This window comes from Heliangelus exortis, chromosome 14, assembly GCF_036169615.1.
Source record: "Heliangelus exortis chromosome 14, bHelExo1.hap1, whole genome shotgun sequence".
Classification (NCBI taxonomy): Eukaryota; Metazoa; Chordata; class Aves; order Apodiformes; family Trochilidae; genus Heliangelus; species Heliangelus exortis.
In genome coordinates this window covers 14,928,053-14,946,388 of record NC_092435.1, presented here as the reverse complement: position 1 = coordinate 14,946,388, position 18,336 = coordinate 14,928,053, and the positions used below count along the sequence as shown (strand labels likewise).

The window sequence follows — 18,336 nt, the reverse complement described above, 5'->3', positions numbered from 1 at the left end:
TCCTTGTGGTCTCCCCCATTGCTCTGTGATGTCTGTGTGGGAGAGAAGCCAAGAAATAAAAGCAGCAGTAGCAAACCCTGGCCAGGGGCACAGTCCAGGCAGCTCCCAAAGCTGAGCTCCCAAAGCACTGACCAGTTTTAAATAAAGAAGCAAAACAACCACTGCAAACATCTGGAAGGGAAACATCCCCAAAGTGCATTAAGCTTTGAAGCCCCCAATGAGAGCCCTCCAGCAGAGCAAGGGCTTCCCAGGCTCTTACCCAGGGATGAATTTCCCAACACTGAGATTCCTGAGCTGTCAGAGCAGGGCAGTTGGAGCTGTATAACAAGGAGCTTATGCTAAAACTGGGTGTGAAAGGAAAATCGAGTATCAAAGGAGGAGCAAACAAGACAATGAATTAAAGTTTGGGTCACTCCCTGCTCCCTTCTGCATTACAACAGCTCCTGGGATCAGCTCCCCAGGTGGGAAGGAGCTGAACCTCTGGCAGATGCATCCTTTGTGTTGGAGGGCTGGATGTAGCATTGTTGACACCCAGCATGCTCCTATAAATATGTATAATGGGTAAAGCAAAGTCCTCCTGCACTCTCTGCCCTAAAAAACTAGAAAAGGAGGTTTAGATGCTGTTTGATGGGGAAATGTGGATCTTGAGACCTGTCAAAGCACAGCCTGCAGTAGTTGCTGGCAAAAGGGCAGGACTAAGGCTCTGCAGAACCAGGTGTCATCAAAGCTCATATGAAAAACCAGGAATAAAGCACAGGGCCCTTTGCCAAAGCTCTTGGAGATCTACTGGAGAGTAGTGAGCTATCACCACTGGGGCCTGAGACCTGTGTGCTCACCTTGGCACAGTCCCCAGCATGCACATGACTACACAGCAAGACTCATTTTTAAGGTAGTTTTCCTTTGAGAAGCTCAGGTTAAAGCAGACCAAAGCATTTGTACTCTTAACCACAAGACTTCAAGAAGAAAAAAGCACCAGGGTGGCAGGGGATTACTGCTTTTTTGGAGAGGTTTGTGCTTCATGCCCCAGGAAGATGCCCTGGGTGTGGTAACAGAGAGCTGCTCTGGGGCTTTTTGCTCCAGGGAGATGTTTTCCATGGTTTGACACTGGTGAGGTGATTACAGGGGCTGACCTCTACCAAGTGCTTACACAGTCCTACTTCTTCCTATCAGTTCTTCCCCTTATTATTTTTTATCTAATCACCAAAGTACTTTGCACAGAGAGGTGTCAGAAGTCTGAGAGCTTCTTGAATTCCCTGCAGCCTCCTGCTGCTGCATTTCAGCACTGTTCACTTGCAGAACCCCATTTCTTGCCTGGCTCCCAGGGGCTATGCTGTCCTGGTCTGTGGGGATGGAGCCTCTGGGACAGCCACCTCTGCTGCCCTGGGAAGTACCTCATGGAGGGGACAATCCAGGCCACTGTGGCAGAGGATGGCTTCAGGATGGTTTGCTTCCCTCCAAAGGTTTGGGAGCTGGTGCAGAAGGGAGAGGTCACTTTTCTAGAGAGAACACCCTGCTGAAAGGACCATCCCTATCTCTGCTGGAGAGAGGACATGGAAGCAGCCTGTGACCCAGCAGTCAAACTTTATCTGACCTTTTATTTGTCCAATCTGCCCTCACTGGAAGTTTGAGCACAAAATGTCACACATTCCCTTATATCAACCCCCAGGCATAGGTTTTATCTAAATTAGACTTGTCTGTGCTTCTCCAGTCCTCCAGCCAAGTTTCCCCCAGTCCTTCCCAGCAGCAGGTATCCTGCCAGCATTACCAAGCACACAGCTCCAAAAGTGACACTTGCCTGAAGCAATAAATAAACTGTTTTCCAAACTACCTCACTTGTTAGCAGCTGGGCTGGTTCATCTCTGCTCCGTGCTCTGCTTCATTTCATCTTCCAGCTCCTGGGCTGGGTGTGTTGAAAGGATCCCACATCCCCAGCTCCCTGCCTGTGGAAATGCCATTAACAGCCAACTACACTCCTCAGGGCCAAGCAATTAAAGGCTCAGGTTAAATAACAACCAGGCTTTGTATCCAAGCCCAGAGAATGTTCTGAACAAAGTCTTTGCTCTGTAAGCTCAGCCCTTTCCTGCCCCTCAGCTGCAACTTACCCATGGATGCAGACACCAGCCCAGGTCCCAACTTCATCACTCTTTGTTTCTCAAGTCACCTGCAATTAATCTGCCTGACACAAAGCTGTATGAAATTTCTTCACAAGTTTCTTTGGATTTTCATCCAAATGATTTATGCAAACAAGTCACGGCCTAATAAGAGATACAGAAAATGGAAAAAGCAATAAATGAAATGTGGAAGTTTTCCCCACAAGCAGCATCACTTATCAAAGTAACTAAGTCACAGGTACATTTTATATTAATTTATTAGAAAAAAGATACACAGTTTAATGTGCAAATATATACAACAAACATCAGGAAGGTGAGCTCCTTCCCTCTATCAATGACTTACTCCTTCATAACAGAGATGACTGTTTAATGCTTCCCCATAGATTAACAAATACCAAAAAAATGTATAATGCTTCATTTGCACAAGACAAAAGTTTGTTTTTATTCAAACAAAAAAATATTCTGGCTTTGACATGGCAAAAAATGTCTGCTATTTTGGTGGCTTTTTTGATTGTTTTTTAAAAACCTGAGCAAGTTTTGTGGAATAGGGGAACAAAGGAAAGGCATTGCCCTGTGCTTCATTCTCATCACAGCATCTGATGGTCCTCGAATTCCGAAAGCACTGAAATTACTTCAGTGAATGCAACTCCAAAATCTACATCTGTGATGTAATTAGTGACAGAGAGCAGGTGCTACCACAGGCAAAAGTGAGCTGGCTGAAGACACCTGGCTCAAGTTAAATGGCTGTTGATTTTTCTCAGGTCAAGTGTTCCTACCTGCCAGTAAGGAATTTAATGCTGCGTCCTTTAATAAAGAAATTATAAATGGAAAATACAGGTTAGTCCAAAAAGCAAACGAGTCTTGGATCCTGCTATGCCTTGCTCAAATGCATGCTCACTGAGAGACTGCAGGATAAGGGCAGATTAAACCCAAACTGAGTAAAAACCATGGGAATGCTTTTAAATCCCAGTGAGTACTGAAATCGTGCTTGCTCCAGGAAAGAAGTTCAGATCACCCTGATTTCTGTCTGATTCTTTAGGCTCTATTTCAAGCAGGGGTTTGATGCACCTGGCTTTGTGCTCAGTGGCCTCAGACAATTTCAGTAAGAGAAATCCATCTCACCTCTGATCACCCTGGCTCACCTACCAGCCCTGCCAGCAGCCAGGGAAACCCAGCTGATCACCCTCACAATAACCACAGCACCAAAACCATTTGCCTTGTGTGATTTCCACAGCCCCCGGCAACCAAGCTTCATCTGGCAACTCAAGGAGTGATGTTTCCTATAAAGCAAGAACTCTTCTGCTCATTTAGTGCTCCTCTCCATTTTAAATGACAATCCCCAGGGGTGCTGGAGAAGGCACTGCAAGTCCTGAGCTGGGCAATGCTGGTTCCCTTCAGAGAGCTCTCTCTGCATCAGCTCCTGTGATACTTCTTAAGGAAATACATACAAATAACAACACAACAGCCCCACAGCAACAAGCTGACCCTGCCAGGAGTGTGTGTGGCTGACCCAGGCCACTGGACTACATTTTCAGACATGATACTGTCAAAAGCTGGCTCAGTTTTCAGGTGCTTTCACAACTTTTCTTTCCTCTTTGTGCAGGGATCAGTATTTAAGAACAAACTTTCTTCAATCATGACTCCTTTTTCCTCTATAACATCCCCCCTTTCCCTCCAAGTTGGCTCTTGGGCTTCTGGCCCTGGGCTGCTGCAGTCCCCAGCCTGGCAGCCCATTGCTGTGTCAGTCCTGTACTACCCCTAAATCCTTAATGCTGGGGTGGCCCCAGCAGATTTGGCCTTTGCCATCTTCCCACCATCCTCCTCCTCCTCTATACTTTCTTTGGAGTGTTGTGGAATTTGACTAAAAAAGAAATAAAAACCTTGGAGAAGGACTGCTCTGCTTTTAAGGTTTTTTGGGGTGTGTTTTTTTGTTTTGGTTTGGTTTGGGTTTTTTTTTTGCATGACTTGCTCCTGTTTCATGCATTGTGCTTCCACAAGGCTGTGATGCACAGACCCTGGAGCAGCAGGCAAAACCAGAGCTGAAGTGAAATATCTGAATAAACTCCTAAACTGAGCATTTAGTTAAAAAAGTGAAAGTCAGAAACCAGTGAGCAGCATTTGATCAAGATAACAGTGGTGGGGGCAAGCAGGGGACAGGAGGAAGTTGAAAGGGAGACATTCCAATCTAAGGACAGTCCCCATGTTTATGACCTTTTAGGGGAAAAAAAATACCATCAGAGCTCTTTCTTTTCTAAACGTCTGAATGATCTGTTAGCCAGGTTTGTCGAAGTTTAAATATTTTTACAAGAAACCAGAATAACAAGCGAGTCAGTTGTCTCCGATAACTCAAGTGTTTTTTCCACTTCAGAAATTTTTCTGACAGCATTAGAAGAAACACCCCAGTCACATATGAGCTGCTTTCTCTGCTACTGCAACCTGCCTGGGATGCTGCCCTGCCACTGCTCTGCAGGGTGGCATCTGCAGTGGCCTAGCTGGGCTTTTAAATCTTTTCAGCACTGCAGAGCACCCCAAACCATCTCAGTGTAGTAGTTGTACACCTTGAAAGAAGGCAATTCTGCTGAGGAGAAAGGCAAAAGTCTCTGGGTGGTGGCCCTCCCCTGCCTACCCCCTTCCTCCCCCATGGTGCAGATCTCCACCCCTGGCCCCAAACCCACTTCCCCTCTAGCAGCACCACACCCAGGGCAGGCAGGGTTGCTCAGAGCTGTCCTGAGTCAGCTTTAGGAGAAAACAACTGGGCTTTACCAAGCTAAATTTCACACCAGACGAGATTTATGCTGAAAAGTCTGAATTCTTTTCTGAACTTTGATGAACATTAACTTCCATTTTAGAGCGTTGGCAGCAGGGGAGAGGCAGAGCAGAAGGAAGCAGCAGGTTGACTTTCTGCAGTATGAACCCCAATTTCCAAGCAGCTCTAGTCCAGGACACTTTATGCCCACAGGCCTGGGTGCCCAGTTAACCCCAGAGTCAATAAAGGTGCTGGAGAACCTTGTTGTTCTCACAAGGAAGGCTCCTGACAGCCCGGTCACTACAGATCCCCAGCTCTGTGTTTGCTCTAAAGAAGCAGCAAGACTTGCAAGCACTTCAGCTCTCTTGAGGTAGGAGGAAAATGGTGTTTCTGGCAGCTACAGTGCCTCTCCCAGCAGGATGTGCAACTCAGCCACGTCTCTCAGCCTCCCAGAGTGCCCAAATGGCTGAAGCAGAATGGGTGGATGGAGGACAGCAAGGAGGGAGGAGCCTTGAAACGCCAGCGGTTTCTGCAATGACATTCCTACAACCTCTGTTTGGTAAATGAGCATTTTTTGGGCTGTCAGATTACAGTAATACAACGTGTAAGCAACAGGCACGTGAAGGGAGGCCAGTTACGTGGCAGTGTCAAAGAGGAAACCTTTTGTAAGGGTCCTGGCTGGCAGGACCAGACCTCTTCTGGCCAGTGGGACTGAGCTGCAAGATCAGATCCAGCGTGGGTCCCTCAGCGGTACTGCCCGCTTCCATGATTCCAGTGGCTGAGTGCCACCTTAAAATAAAGATTGCAGCCAAGCTTTTAAAGTTAAATAGGTTATAAACTATACACATATGTCATCCTGAGATAGTGCCTGTAACAAGTCCCAAGGTAGATAAGCTTCCTGACCCCAGAGGTCCTCACGCCGTCTCAGTGCATTGTTTTCTTTTGGCAGGCCCCTTGGCCTCTCTTGGAGCACACTGCACTTCCTAAATCTCTTTTTTGCTGTTGTTGTCTTGGGGGGTGGGTCTAGTGAAACAATCAGTTTGACGCCTGTGACCAGCAATTCCAATGGCATTTCTTCTGCACTTCAGATGAAAGCATTCTTGATCCTTTGCCAGTTCCCCCAAGACTTGCAGAAACAGGCTCACAGCTTCCCTTTCTATTTTGTGGCCAGCCAAGAGCTGTGTGCCTGCAGCCTCCTGCTAGAGGAGCAGCTGTGCTGTGCTGAAGATGCTCCTCAAGACAAGGGAGAAAACATCAGTAGGAAGCAGACAGAAAGGCAGTAAGCATGAGCCACAATGGAGAGAAGAAGCTGAATATGACTGTCATCCAGAGGGTCAAAGACCACACGTTCCAGTCCCACCGGTGCACACAGTCCTGTTTTGAGTTTCTGACAGCATCAGTTCAGAGTCACACCTTTAAAACCCAACGGGAAAATATTTTCCAAAATTCTCTTTGCTTAAGCACTATATATTTAAAAAGTTCTTTTTATTGTTTCAGTATTTTAGCCCTTAGTTGATTAGTCACCAACACCTGTCAGGTGCCCGCTGCCACAGAAGCACTCTGAGCACCTGCAGTATTGGTAGGAGTATCAAAAAAAAAATAGCTTTAGCAACTAGGAATTATGCAATAGAGAAAAGGCAGGACTAACTAGATTAATGCAACATGTAGTGGATTTGTTAACATGAAGTGTATGACTTGTTGCAGAATCATGCCAGCAAATGGTACCATGTAGCTTACTGGTAGGGGAGTTAAAAGGGGTTTGCATTACTTCAATCATCCGTGAACCACTCACTCATTCAACATACTATTTCCAGCTGAAATCAAAGGTTTCCATTTAAAATGCCACTTCTCTACAAGTTGTAAGCATCTTACAACTCTCTCTTGCCTTTGAACTCTACTGTGATAGCTGCTTCATCAACATTGTGGTTCCAGTGCAAAAAAAGTAAATCCTCCAGATTCCAAGTCTTCTTCCTTTAGACTTTTGATTGCCTCTCATCTGTCCATTCCTGCTTAGTGTTCTGTAAAGCTTGAGTCTTCTGTTCATCTACCTGGACATAGTCCACTCTCTGCTCCTCAGAGAGAAAAGGTTTCTGTGGGACACAGAGCAAAAAGCCAACATATTAGTTTTAGGGTTGAAAATAGATGCTAGTGAAACTTGGCTTGATTTTCTGTTTTCCCTTTCACTTATTCCTTGATTGCTTCACTTCACCTTGAAGCTCACAGTGACATCAGCTGACAAAAGCATTGCTTTACAGTCTGCTTTAGTTATAATTATCCATCTGCCACCCTGTCACTCAGCCCAGCACAGGGAGTGAGGGGAACGTACTGTTCTGGCTATTTCCATGCAGATAATAATTCTTTCCTCATCCAAGTGATCCTGCTGCAAGGATAACCTAACTGCATTTTAACTGCAGGGAGGGTTTAATTAAGAAAGCTTAGGAGTCTTGAGTCTTTTGCATCTGGGGGTATTAGCTGATGGGGAAAAGGATACACAGCACATAAAGTGGCAGAAACCAACAAAAGTTCATTGCTTTGCAGTGGTACCTACCCACTGCCTGGGCAGACTACAAGCTCTTTGGAACAAGGAATATGTTTCCTCAGGATTGCAAAGGAAATTGAAATGTTCTTGGTGACTCAAGAATAAAGATGGGACCCTTTGCCATGTTACATGAGATGGTACCGTTTTACCCTGTGAGTATATCCAGGGCTATAAACTTGTTCCTGCAAAGAGATTTTTGGAAATACTAGCAGGAAAGGGGCTGTGGAGACGTGATGAAAATGAAAGAGCATGCAGAGATCCTGCAAGCACCAACAAGCTTGGCCATTAGCCCTCAAGGCACAGTTTGGTGCCCTTTGCCAAGCTCGTGTTAATGGTCTCCTTAGGAGTCATGCTAAGGACACCTTGTCATCACTGTAATAGCACTTTTATTACATTAATCTTAAGCCTGTCATAAATGCAGTCAGCTGGAAACACCACTGCCATCATTGTGACACTTGGGGCATTTGGCAGAGTCTGACTCTTGCTCTTGTTTTCCTCCCAGCAGATAAAAACCATCAGGGGCTGTGGGTTTTTTTTCTGATGACTCCTACCTTCTGCACAGGGGATGGGGAAGCAGAATTAAAATCCAATGCTAAGTAATCAAGGTTAGATTTCCTTGTCCATGGAAAAGCACCACTGTATGGAGATGTTGCCTGTCTGTGTTCCTGTTGGGAAATAAGAGAAAGGTTTTAATGCTCTTAAAACATGATGCCAAAAGAAAGCAGGACTACCCCCAGCTGTGAGGTGGGAGACTTGTCTAGCAGAATGCAGATGGGGAGGGTCAGAACCCGTGCAATTTTCTATGCCAAGGCTGTGTTTGGTAACTAACCACTGGATAATTAATTGTGGGATGGCATAAAGGAACTGTGAGAACCTTTCTCTCCTGGTGATCATGGCAAAACAAGAAAACCAGGCTGAATTTCAGTGCTATCAGGAAGGACCTGTGCCCAGCTTCTCAACCCAAGCCCTTGGAAGGCTCTGATTTACAAGGGTGCCCTCTTAATTGTCATCATGCTGGGAGTTTGAATAATCAGTGATAGTTGGGTTCAAATCTAGCAGCTGAAAATCAGTGTTGGGAAAATCATAGATGATCACAAATGTATGGAGGGTGTTTTTTTACAAGAAAAATTAAATAGGATGTGATTCCAACTGGAACTGCCCTCCTGAGCAGATATTGATATAGTAGAGGTGTGGATTAAAATCTGAGACTATGGTTCATGGAGACTGTGGTCAGTTTTGCAATATAATTGGGCTTTGGATATGAGGACAAATGTGTAGACATTGGCTGAGATTAAGGGATTGGAGATCCATTTCCACCTTAAATTAAAAGGAAACTGAGATTCGGATCTTTTGCAAGATATGGCCAAAGACTGAATGAAGAAAAGGAAGCCACAAAGCCAGATGTTCTTTCATGGGATGGGAAGTGGGGTTAGTGCCACCAGCCAAAGCAGAAGCAATAAGAGCCTTTAATGGGAGTTCTGTTTCTGCACAATATTTGGTGTGTTTCTCTAGGAAGTGCACTAGCAGCTTTCTGTCATTTCCTAGGAGATTTTGCAGGGCACACTTTTAAATGGTGAAAAGATTTAATTTTCCTGGGCCTTAATGAGTTCTCATGTAAATATGGCTGATCCCTGTGATCTCTTGGAACTGCTCAGCAACATTCGTGGGTGAACATCTGAGTTCTGCAGAGCAGAAGAAGGGCTTCCCTCATCTCTCTGTAAATTGGTCCCAGTGTCTTTGCTTTAAAACCGTTTCATCGTTTAAAAAAAAAAACAAAAAAACAAAAAAACAGAAGGCAAAGGACAAACCTTCTCAACATTTTTTCTTAGAAAACAAACTTCTGCATTCTCCATCAATGTGACAGAGCAGAATAAAGCAAAGGATGGCTGTGTGAAAATGGAGATTACCATATGAATGTAACTTTCTTCCTCTTCTCCGGAAACTGAATTGGCAAATATTCTTGCTGAATTAATACCGTCTCTTTCTGGTGAGATAAAGCTCATTCGATTGCTATGAAGAAAAACACAGGAGAGGTTAAGGAAGCATCTTACAGATGCTCTGAAATGAAGCCAAAGCCTGACACAGTCCATATGGTGACTAAACTCACACTAATGCTGCAGCCTTTATGGAGAGGATGTCCAAAAACCCCTCCTTAGTTCTAGAAAAAGTGTCTTATGTGGCTGTGATTTTTCTTTTGCGCTGGGATTTATGAAATTTTGGCATCTCTGGTCTGACAGAAAGCATAAACCACTGGAGCAACCCTGCAGCAAGGGACTAAGAGACAGATATCAGTCATTCAGGGGATATGTGCCAATGGGGCAGTTACTTAGTTGTGCAGGTACCCAGATTTTGGAGATCAATCTGAATTAATCAGCTACTGGAGGTGCACGCAGAGGAATTTGCCTGGCTCTGCAGACAGTGTAAACACATCTGTGCTATCTGTGCTGTGGAGATGGCTGCAACTCAGCCCTGGTGCAAGGAAATCTCTTCCACAGCCATAGGGGGGTTTATTGTGAGTGAATTATTGCAGGCTAGCAGAGGGGGGTTAGTGATTAGGAAATTAGATGGCCACTGCATGAACAGTATAATTCCTTTTGCATTATTAGGTCCAGGAGTACCTACTTTGGTGTTTGGTTTTGGTTTGCTTTGGTTTTTATTTCTAAATTATTTCTTTTTATTTTAGTTTTGTTGATGTAAAACATGCAACCCCCCTCTCAGATTCTTATCCTTCAGGACTCTGCACTGTGTCAGCACTAATTAACTGCAGCACTCTGGCAGGGATGCTCAGGCAGGCTGCTGGGCTTCCCTCACAGCCAGCACACAGCAGGCACTGCCAAAGGACTTCACTGCTTTGGGACTGCATGGCTGAGAGAGGGGTCAGCAGCTGAGAAACTTCCCTCCTCATGTCACATCTGCCCTCAGAATGACTACCTGAGGCAAGGGAGTGAAAACATCCCATCTACCACCCATGCTAGGGAAAAAACTATTTTCCAGAGTGCCCAGGGTAGGCAGAGGAGGTTGGTGGGAATTCCTGTCTTGTGAATGCACACGTTAGCACAGCTGGCTCTCCTGCCAGATGTTCCTGCAGAGCTAAGATCCCCCCAGCCAGCAGTATGCAGTCCTCCCCTGCTTGTAAGTTCCCTGAAGATGAGCTTTTCCCTGTTGGTGGAGCCCAGCAGCATCTTCTGCTCATACTGGCTGGGCTTTGGGACCACCAGTATGGGTTTTACCCCACCACTCATTTGCAGAGACAAAAGGTCACACCAACAGATCCAGTCTGAGTGGCTGCATGGTGGTGCAGAAATATACACCCAGGCTGCAAGTCAGGAAGATCTTTATATTACTTTGTTCTCCTTTGCTATATTAATTTTCAGGAACAAAATGTCTCTATCGCTTTGAAAAAAAAAAAAAAAAAAGAAGTAATTATATGTAAAGCTTTTAGCTACTGCAGCAGCCACACCAGAGTGCAGACCAGCTCCAGCCTTTTCAAAAGGAACCTTCAAAACAGAGTGAGCATCACTGTGTGATGCTGAAGGCACTGGAGCTGCCATCATGAAAGGCAGCCTTGCTTTGTAGAGACAGCAGAAGCCTAGGGGATGCTGGAAGGAGCCCTGGGGAATTTTTGTTTGTGGGCTTTGCCAAGAAACTGTTTCATGTGGGATGTGGTTATTTTTAACTCCAGTCCACAATGTTAATGCTTAAAAGATTGGAATGGCAGGTTTGCTGATGACTTACTAAGGCACAGTCCACATCCTGGTCACAGCAGCGTGCTCCCGGATTGTGGAGAGGTTCCTCAAGTCCAGAGGGGGTGGCCGAGCTGCAAGGAGATGCAAACAGGATGAATGAAAGCTAATGAAAAGTAGAGATGGTTTAGAAAAGTGCAGCTTTATATTAACAGGGTATTTCACAGAACATAGCTGATATATTCTAGACAGAAGTAACAAATGACCACTTCAGTCAGTGCTGGAAAGCGGAGTCCTTCATTTACCCCAAAATAACAGAATAAACCTAACAGAGACCAAATGCCCCACAAGATTTGTGGCCTTGCCTCAAATCTGCTCAGCATATGTTGCCTTCAAGAGGAGAGGCCAGTTTAGCCTAAAGGTCAAAATAAGTTTTGGGCTCTTTTCTAAAATCAAAGGTCCTACCCATGGAGATCAAGATCATTCCTCTCACCAGTCAATGTACATTTTCCACCTCGTTCTCAAAACCCTCTAAGGAAGGGCCTGATCTTCTTTTGCTTCCTCCTGACAATGGTCTAAATTTCTGTTCCCACTTTGCTGTAGCATTTCCTGAACCAATTTCTGAGTAGCCCTGTGGCTCTGCAGCCCAAAGAGCTCTAATGTAGGCTAGGCTTAGGCAATTCATCCACTGCAAAGCTGATTTATGTCCCCAGTATATCCTCTGGAAGTGCAACCCAGATTTTGGAGATGCCATGAAAAACAGGAGTGGAAAATCACCATCATTTCCTGCATCTGCAGGAAACTACTAATCAGACCAAGACAGCTGCACCTACACAAAGAGGTTTAACCAACAGCCCACACATAAAGTTTGAGGATTTGAGTGTACAGATGTCCTGTTGCTGGAAGGTCAGGAAGCAGTATAGGTACTTCAGAGCTGCAGGATTTGGTCTGCTGTCTCCCCAAGGCTATGTCCATTTAATCATTTGCAGTCAGAGTGGATCTGATGCCCTGCACCACGCTCCTGCAGCCTCTAACTGCAAAAGTCAGCATGGACACTCTTCCTCTGCTCACAAGCAAACTTTGCAGGTGCACCCTATGTTACAGTACCATAAGCAACGTATACAGCAATTCAATCCCTCTTCTAGAGTGGGAAACACTTGAAAATGCACCAAGGACACTCTGTCCCTGCTCTCAGGAGCCCCTGTCAGCCAACTTTAGGTCTGGGCTTACATTTCCTTCGAGGCTTGAGGTCTCGGTTCACTGGTGGGGGCTCCAGGTCTGAGGGAAGCTCCAGTAAGGGGCTGGTGAGTTTTTCAGTGCTGACAACAGGGAAAGTAAAGGTGGCTGAGCCCGGGCTCATGGGGATGTAGCCATCAGGTGAGCAGTCAGAGCCAGGCAGAGAGGGAGAGGTGGTGGGGTGCATGGGCACGTAGCTGTCCTCCACGCTGTCTGGAGCAGTCGAGTAGAGCGGGGAGAATCGGCAGGGCTTGAGGAGCAAAGGGGGAAAAGAAAAAGAAAGGGGTAGATAAATCAATAGTTGCAAACCAGGAGGTGCTTAGAGGAGCAACAGGGTCTCTTTCTCTGCTCCAGGCCAGGAGGGTCCTGATCTGACTTTTCTGAGAGGCACAAGCTGGAAAGACATGAGACAAATGCGTGAGTTCTAGCCATGGAGAAGTCCAATTCTGAGCTTCACAAGTCACTGTTGGAAACAAGGACAAAACTTATTGGTGACTTAAGGTTAAATCCTCCAATTTTACCAAGGTTGTACTTGACTCTTCCAGCAGTAATTGGGACCTATAAAATGAAGGAGGCTCCTTCATACAAAAAAAAAAAAAAACAGCTGAAAGGAGACCATCTGATGAACTAGATTTTTGCAAATGTGGGAGCTGAGGAAGGAGACACACAGAAATATGAATTACTTCTCATAGCTGAGAATAAACAGTACAAATTCATTTATGCAGTTTAGTGCATAAAATAGTAGTGAAAGGGAATGATTACAGATCTCACAAGCTTTCAAAGGGGAGAAAAATACAAGTTGCCCACCACCAGAACTTCTATACAAGCAGCAAAGGATCTCCTACACAGAAGACAGTGTCCAACACCAGGCAGAAGACTGACTATGTGATGTGTAATGGTGACACATACAACCATGTCTGTTGCAGGCTGAGTCAGGAAGGTCTGGACAGACAGAGCCCTGAATCACAGAGGAATTGAGAGTAGAGACTTTACTATGTCCTAAAGAAGAGATAGGCCTCAGGATCATGAAGTGATAGGCTTCTTTAGACCCTTTTTTCAAGACAGGAGCAGTTTTTAAGGTGTTCTTGGTCAACATTGTAATTCTCAAGGCTACTGGTATACTTTCTCACATCAGATCTGGCTTCACCTGCTTTAAAAACAGGTTGCTCAGTGTTGGGACCCCCTCCTCTCTCAAAGACTTCCTGCAGCCATCAAGAAGCAGCACGGAAGTTGCCCAAAGCCAGTGCTTGTTCAATTTTTTTTTCATTCTGCTGATCAGAGGAGAGGGATGATGGAATGTCAGGATACAAAATGATTCACTTTCTGAAGTTTGTCATGTGCCAGTGTTTTAAATTTATGCAAGCTGACTACTTACCAAATTCAAGCTAAGCCTCTTATCCCGACTTCTTAAGGAACTGCCTTCCATGTCTGCTGCAAGGGAAAAAAAAAGTGATTAAAATGTGATAAGGCATTGTAACCTCACAGAACTAATTCTGGAGTAAAGCACATGGCTCTAAAATAATTAGAGCTTTATAAAGATTCCATAATTCCTAGTGCTTATCCTAAATGAGTAAATCCAATGACACATAAGACCAGAACTGACTCAGTAGAATTTCAAGAGCAATTACATCTATTTTAAGTATGATGAAACCAAGGAACATGTCCAGCTGTAACACAGGCACTTGGGAAGAGTGATTGGTGTGGTGTGGAGAGCAAGCAAACAAGTAAAAATTTAAACCCAGCTCCTGCTCTAGTCTCACTCTGTTTTCCCATCTGTCAAACTGTGGAAACTATATCAAAAGGGACTGTAGGGAATATTAATTTATTATTGTTTGAAAGTTATTTGCCAGTCTCATAAGCAAGGTGCCAAGGAAGCACATGTTATGGTACAGAGCATGCATGGGGAAACAATGGTAGGGGAGTAATTCTTCTCCTTGTCACCCAGAAATCCTGATGTGCTGCAAGCTGATGGGGAACAAAACAGCCAGAGAAAAGGTCCCCAGTCACTGTCCCCTTGTGCAGGCTGGCCTTTGTGTTGGTGTAGGTCAATTTTATTTTTCAAGAAGAAGGGAAAAAACCCTGAAGCATTGGGTGTGTAGATCACCAGCAGGAGATGCTTACAACTACCATTCTTTTCTGGAAACTGATTTTTGGTGCAGAAAATGGCTTTGCTGCAGGAATGCCTTAAACCCCTGCAACAGTGTTAATGCAGCCTCTGCTCTTACAGTGGAGATGCCAGTAACCCAGATGCTGCACTGCACCTGGGGGGCTTTGTGGTGCTGTCAGCTGAAAAGGCAAAAGTGCTAAACAATTGTTGTTACTGGGGAAAGACATTCTGCTAGGCACAGCCACTGCCCTGGGAAAGATACATTTTTTTATTATTTGCCAAAAAAGACATTCAGCCACAAGGTTCCAGCAGCTGCCAGGACACAGGTGCCTTACCTGTGTACAGCTCACTCCCCTATGTGGCACTGCAACCAGCACACCCTGCCTTTGCACTGGGTTCATTACATCTGCTCAGCTTTTACTGGTTACCAAGGGCAAAAAATGAAGTAAATAACTCAAGAGGGCTCACTCTGGGAGATGGTAAGGAACAGCTGCTTTCTGCACGGTTTCTTTTTCCAATCATTCTTGTTAAACACATTTTAATTCAGAGTTTAACCTTTCAAAGAGTTTCAGCCGCACTTAGGGTAAGAAAAAAAATAGCAGCACTTATTAATTCATTGCTGCCCCCTGTCAGGCAGAGATAACCTTGCAGCACGGTAGGAGAACATGACATTTGGCCACTTAATCCTCTTAAAAACATTTTGGCATAAATTGGGATGGAGGAACATTAACTGTCTCAAGCATGCTTAGAGCAGCACATGTGCAGGAGCAAGAGCAGCACCTTTCAGGGAGCAACCAAACGTAACTGATAATTCAGAATACCAATTCCACTGATGGGTGTTTCTCCAGAAACCTTCTAAGAATTGTTTGTACACTGATAAACAGGCTGGGCAGAAGTCTGCTTGCTTTAGCTTTTGAGCTTTAAGAGCAAGATTGAACAGACCTGAACCCCAGTTCATCACTCCAACTATAGGATTCTACACTTATTCTTATAAACTATTCTTTAGTTTATAATCACTTATTCTTTAAAAACTACATTTTCTTCCTCCTCAAAAATGACACATCACTGCAAAACATGTGATGATTTCCAGCCAAGTATTCCAGCTGACTCCTCCTGTTCCGTGGCTCCACAAAATAACACCCTCTCATACTGTCTATGCTGTTTTTTGACACCTTGATGTTCTGGGGTTTTGGCTTATTTTTGTTGGCAAAACAAGTTTCAAGTACAAGTGGAAAAGTCACCTCAGCTCAGAGCAGAACTTGCTTTGCAGCCTCACCTCACTCAGCAGTGTTTTCAAGCTACTCTGAAGTGCAAGGACAGAGTAGGATTTGCTCAAGGACAGAGTCCCTGGTTCAACCAGGATTACATCCCGTCCCCAGTGTCTCCCTGGCTTCCTGTTCTTTACTCTAAGCTGCAAAAAGACACACTGCTGTTATGGGAAAGACTGGATGTAGCAAAGCAGCAGAGCTACAAAGGCATTTCCCATATGCAAGCCCACATTTTGACCTGTGTAGAGAGCTTGGCATTGCCTGATGCAGTGGCTGGGTTTTTGTGTTTTGTTTTTCTACTGCTTTCTTTTTGGGAGAGGGGGCATAGAAAACTAACAAGTCATGAGACACCCTAAGGAGATAACACCCAAATTGCTGCCCCTGCATACACACTGAAGGGCTTTTATTAAGAGAGCCAGAGCTGAATGTGAGGGGCAGGTTTGAATTCTGCTCACTACTTAATTTGAAAGAAGCATTTCAGGTTGCTTTAGGGAGGGATGTGATTTTACAGGGGTGAGGACAGGGAGGCACCCCAGAGGTGGGCATCAGCTCTGTGCTCATGGGCAGCTCTGTTGCTCACTGCACAGTGAGGTCTCAGAACTGAACTGAACTCACCTTTCCAGTTCCTCACGTTGTCCAAGCTGGACAAGGAGATTCTCCTGGGCACCAGAGCCACCTGAGCCCGGCAGATCCCTGCATGCCCGTTCTGGAGGGCCCCACTGCCCATCTCATCCCCTCTTCTGTCTGAGAAGTGGGTTGGCTTGGGTGGGCGTGGAGGGGGTGTGTTGGACAGGACATCCATCTGGGACACACCGTAGGGCAGCGGATTTTGGCTCTTGTCGATCTGAAAGGTCGGTGTCAGCGGCGTCCCCAGCAGTGGGGAGGAGGAGGAAATGTCACTGGGTGGCCCACTAACATCTATGCTCCTGGACACAGTGCCAGGGTTTGCCAATGGGGCCCCATCCTGGTGCACAGTGCCAGTGCTGGATGGCTGTACAAGGTACAAGGAGGGCTGGGACTGCAAGGAGTCGACAAAAACATCGTCTGAAGAAGTCTGCTCCAGAGATCTGTCTGAATTTGACCAGCTGTCACACCTGCACAGAAAGAGGGGTCAAAGCCTTCCCATTTCTCCTGGGTGCAACTGAATGAACAAGCACACAGCAAAAAAAACCCCAAAAAACAAGCAAAAAAACCCCCTCCCACAAAACAAAAAAAAACCCACCAAAAAAACAAAAATAAAAAAACCACCCAGCCCAAACACCACCACAGTTTGGGACAAAATCTGTGCCCTCGCTATGGGTTTGAAGTGTTCCCTCTCAGCTGGGCTGGGGAACAGGACACTTTGTGGAGCATCTTGCACAGCAGCTGACAGAAAGGGCATCTGGAGGGAGGCCACATGTTAGGGTCCCAGCCATTCACCCTGGAAAGGGTCAGGACCAACATAAAATCATAGGATTTTCAGGGTTGAAGAGACCTTTAAGATCATCCAGTTCCAACCCTCCTGCCATGGGCAGGGACACCTCCCACCAGACCAGGTTACTCAGAGCCCTGTCCAGCCTGGCCTTAAAGACTTCCAGGGATGGGGCTTCCACTATCTCTCTGGACAACCTGTGCCAGTATTTCACCACCCTCATGGTGAAGAGCTTCCTCCTAATATCTAATCTAAATCTAGCTAACAGACAACATTTGACCACTCATCTGTGCTACACAAAGCCCCTGTAAAAAAAAAAAAAAAAAAGGCTGATGGTCCCTGGCTGTGCTTGGGAACCTACCCTGAGTAGCAAGGCTGGAGGACCAGTTCACCCCAGTTTGCCAGAGCTGCTCAGGCAGTGACACATCTGGCAGAGCCCAGACTTACCTGTTGTGGCTGAGTTTGCCCGACTCACAGTTGGAGAGGAAGAGGTAGTCGGGGAGGAAGACAGACTCTGACTCACTGGGGGTCTCCTCTGCAGCAGAGGGGTCAGCAGCAGCGGGGTCGACGGAGAAGGAGGGGTCAGCGATGTGGGAGGTGTGGGTGGAAGCAGCTGGAGATGGCTGTGGGGATGAGGTGGTGTGAGAAAGGCTCTCCACTGAACCTGCAAGGAGAAAGGATGGCCCTGGCTGAGGGATTCTTCCGACCAGCCCACTGCCTCCTCCTGGCCACTGCCACCTTGCTTTGGCACCAAGGGGGTTTTAGTCCAAAGGGACTGTGGGGAGAGGGGAGTCTGATGTTGCAGCTGCTCCCCCAGGGAGCAAATGGAAGGGGCAGATCCCCCCTTGCTCTGGGGTGCCCCATTCCTGCAGACAGTAATGTGGGCAGCCTCTGCTGAGGAAGGGGTTGAGATAGAGCAATCTGGTTTATCAAGTATTCTTTAGGACCTCTCTATCACAAATAATTGATTTCTGATCTCCAGCACTTCAAATTAAGGGTTACAAGGAATGGGACTGATTTTTTCCCACTTTCTAGACCTTGGTGAACAAAACTAAGCTTTGCTACTCATGGAGTAGCTGGATTTGTTGTGCCTCTGAACTTGTCTGCAAACTCCTGCCACTCGAGGCTGGACATCAAAGCCACAAAAGCCATGGTGCAGCTGCTATTGCCCAGCTGGAGGCTTCTTGGCTCTGCTGGGAAAAAGAACTCCAGTTTTTTGGAGGCCATAAGGCACA

The 18,336-nt window shown here is 45.9% G+C and overlaps 1 protein-coding gene across 3 annotated transcripts in view; it reads right to left on the bottom strand.

Annotated features, from left to right (window-relative positions):
• Window positions 1-2,350: 2,350 nt before the first annotated feature.
• The window catches only part of GAB3 (GRB2 associated binding protein 3), a 65,205-nt gene continuing 49,219 nt past the window's right edge, over window positions 2,351-18,336 (bottom strand). The window contains exons 3-10 of one of the 3 annotated variants that reach the window (XM_071757569.1): window positions 17,549-17,765; window positions 16,306-16,784; window positions 13,691-13,746; window positions 12,310-12,565; window positions 11,132-11,213; window positions 9,304-9,406; window positions 7,948-8,061; window positions 2,351-6,947 (exon numbers count right to left, since the gene is read on the bottom strand). In XM_071757569.1, the coding sequence (XP_071613670.1) occupies window positions 6,831-6,947; window positions 7,948-8,061; window positions 9,304-9,406; window positions 11,132-11,213; window positions 12,310-12,565; window positions 13,691-13,746; window positions 16,306-16,784; window positions 17,549-17,765 (1,424 nt within the window). In that variant the 3' untranslated portion in view covers window positions 2,351-6,830. Of the gene's footprint in view, window positions 6,948-7,947; window positions 8,062-9,303; window positions 9,407-11,131; window positions 11,214-12,309; window positions 12,566-13,690; window positions 13,747-16,305; window positions 16,785-17,548; window positions 17,766-18,336 lie in introns of those variants that run through there. The other 2 variants (XM_071757568.1, XM_071757570.1) reach the window with 2 other exon arrangements.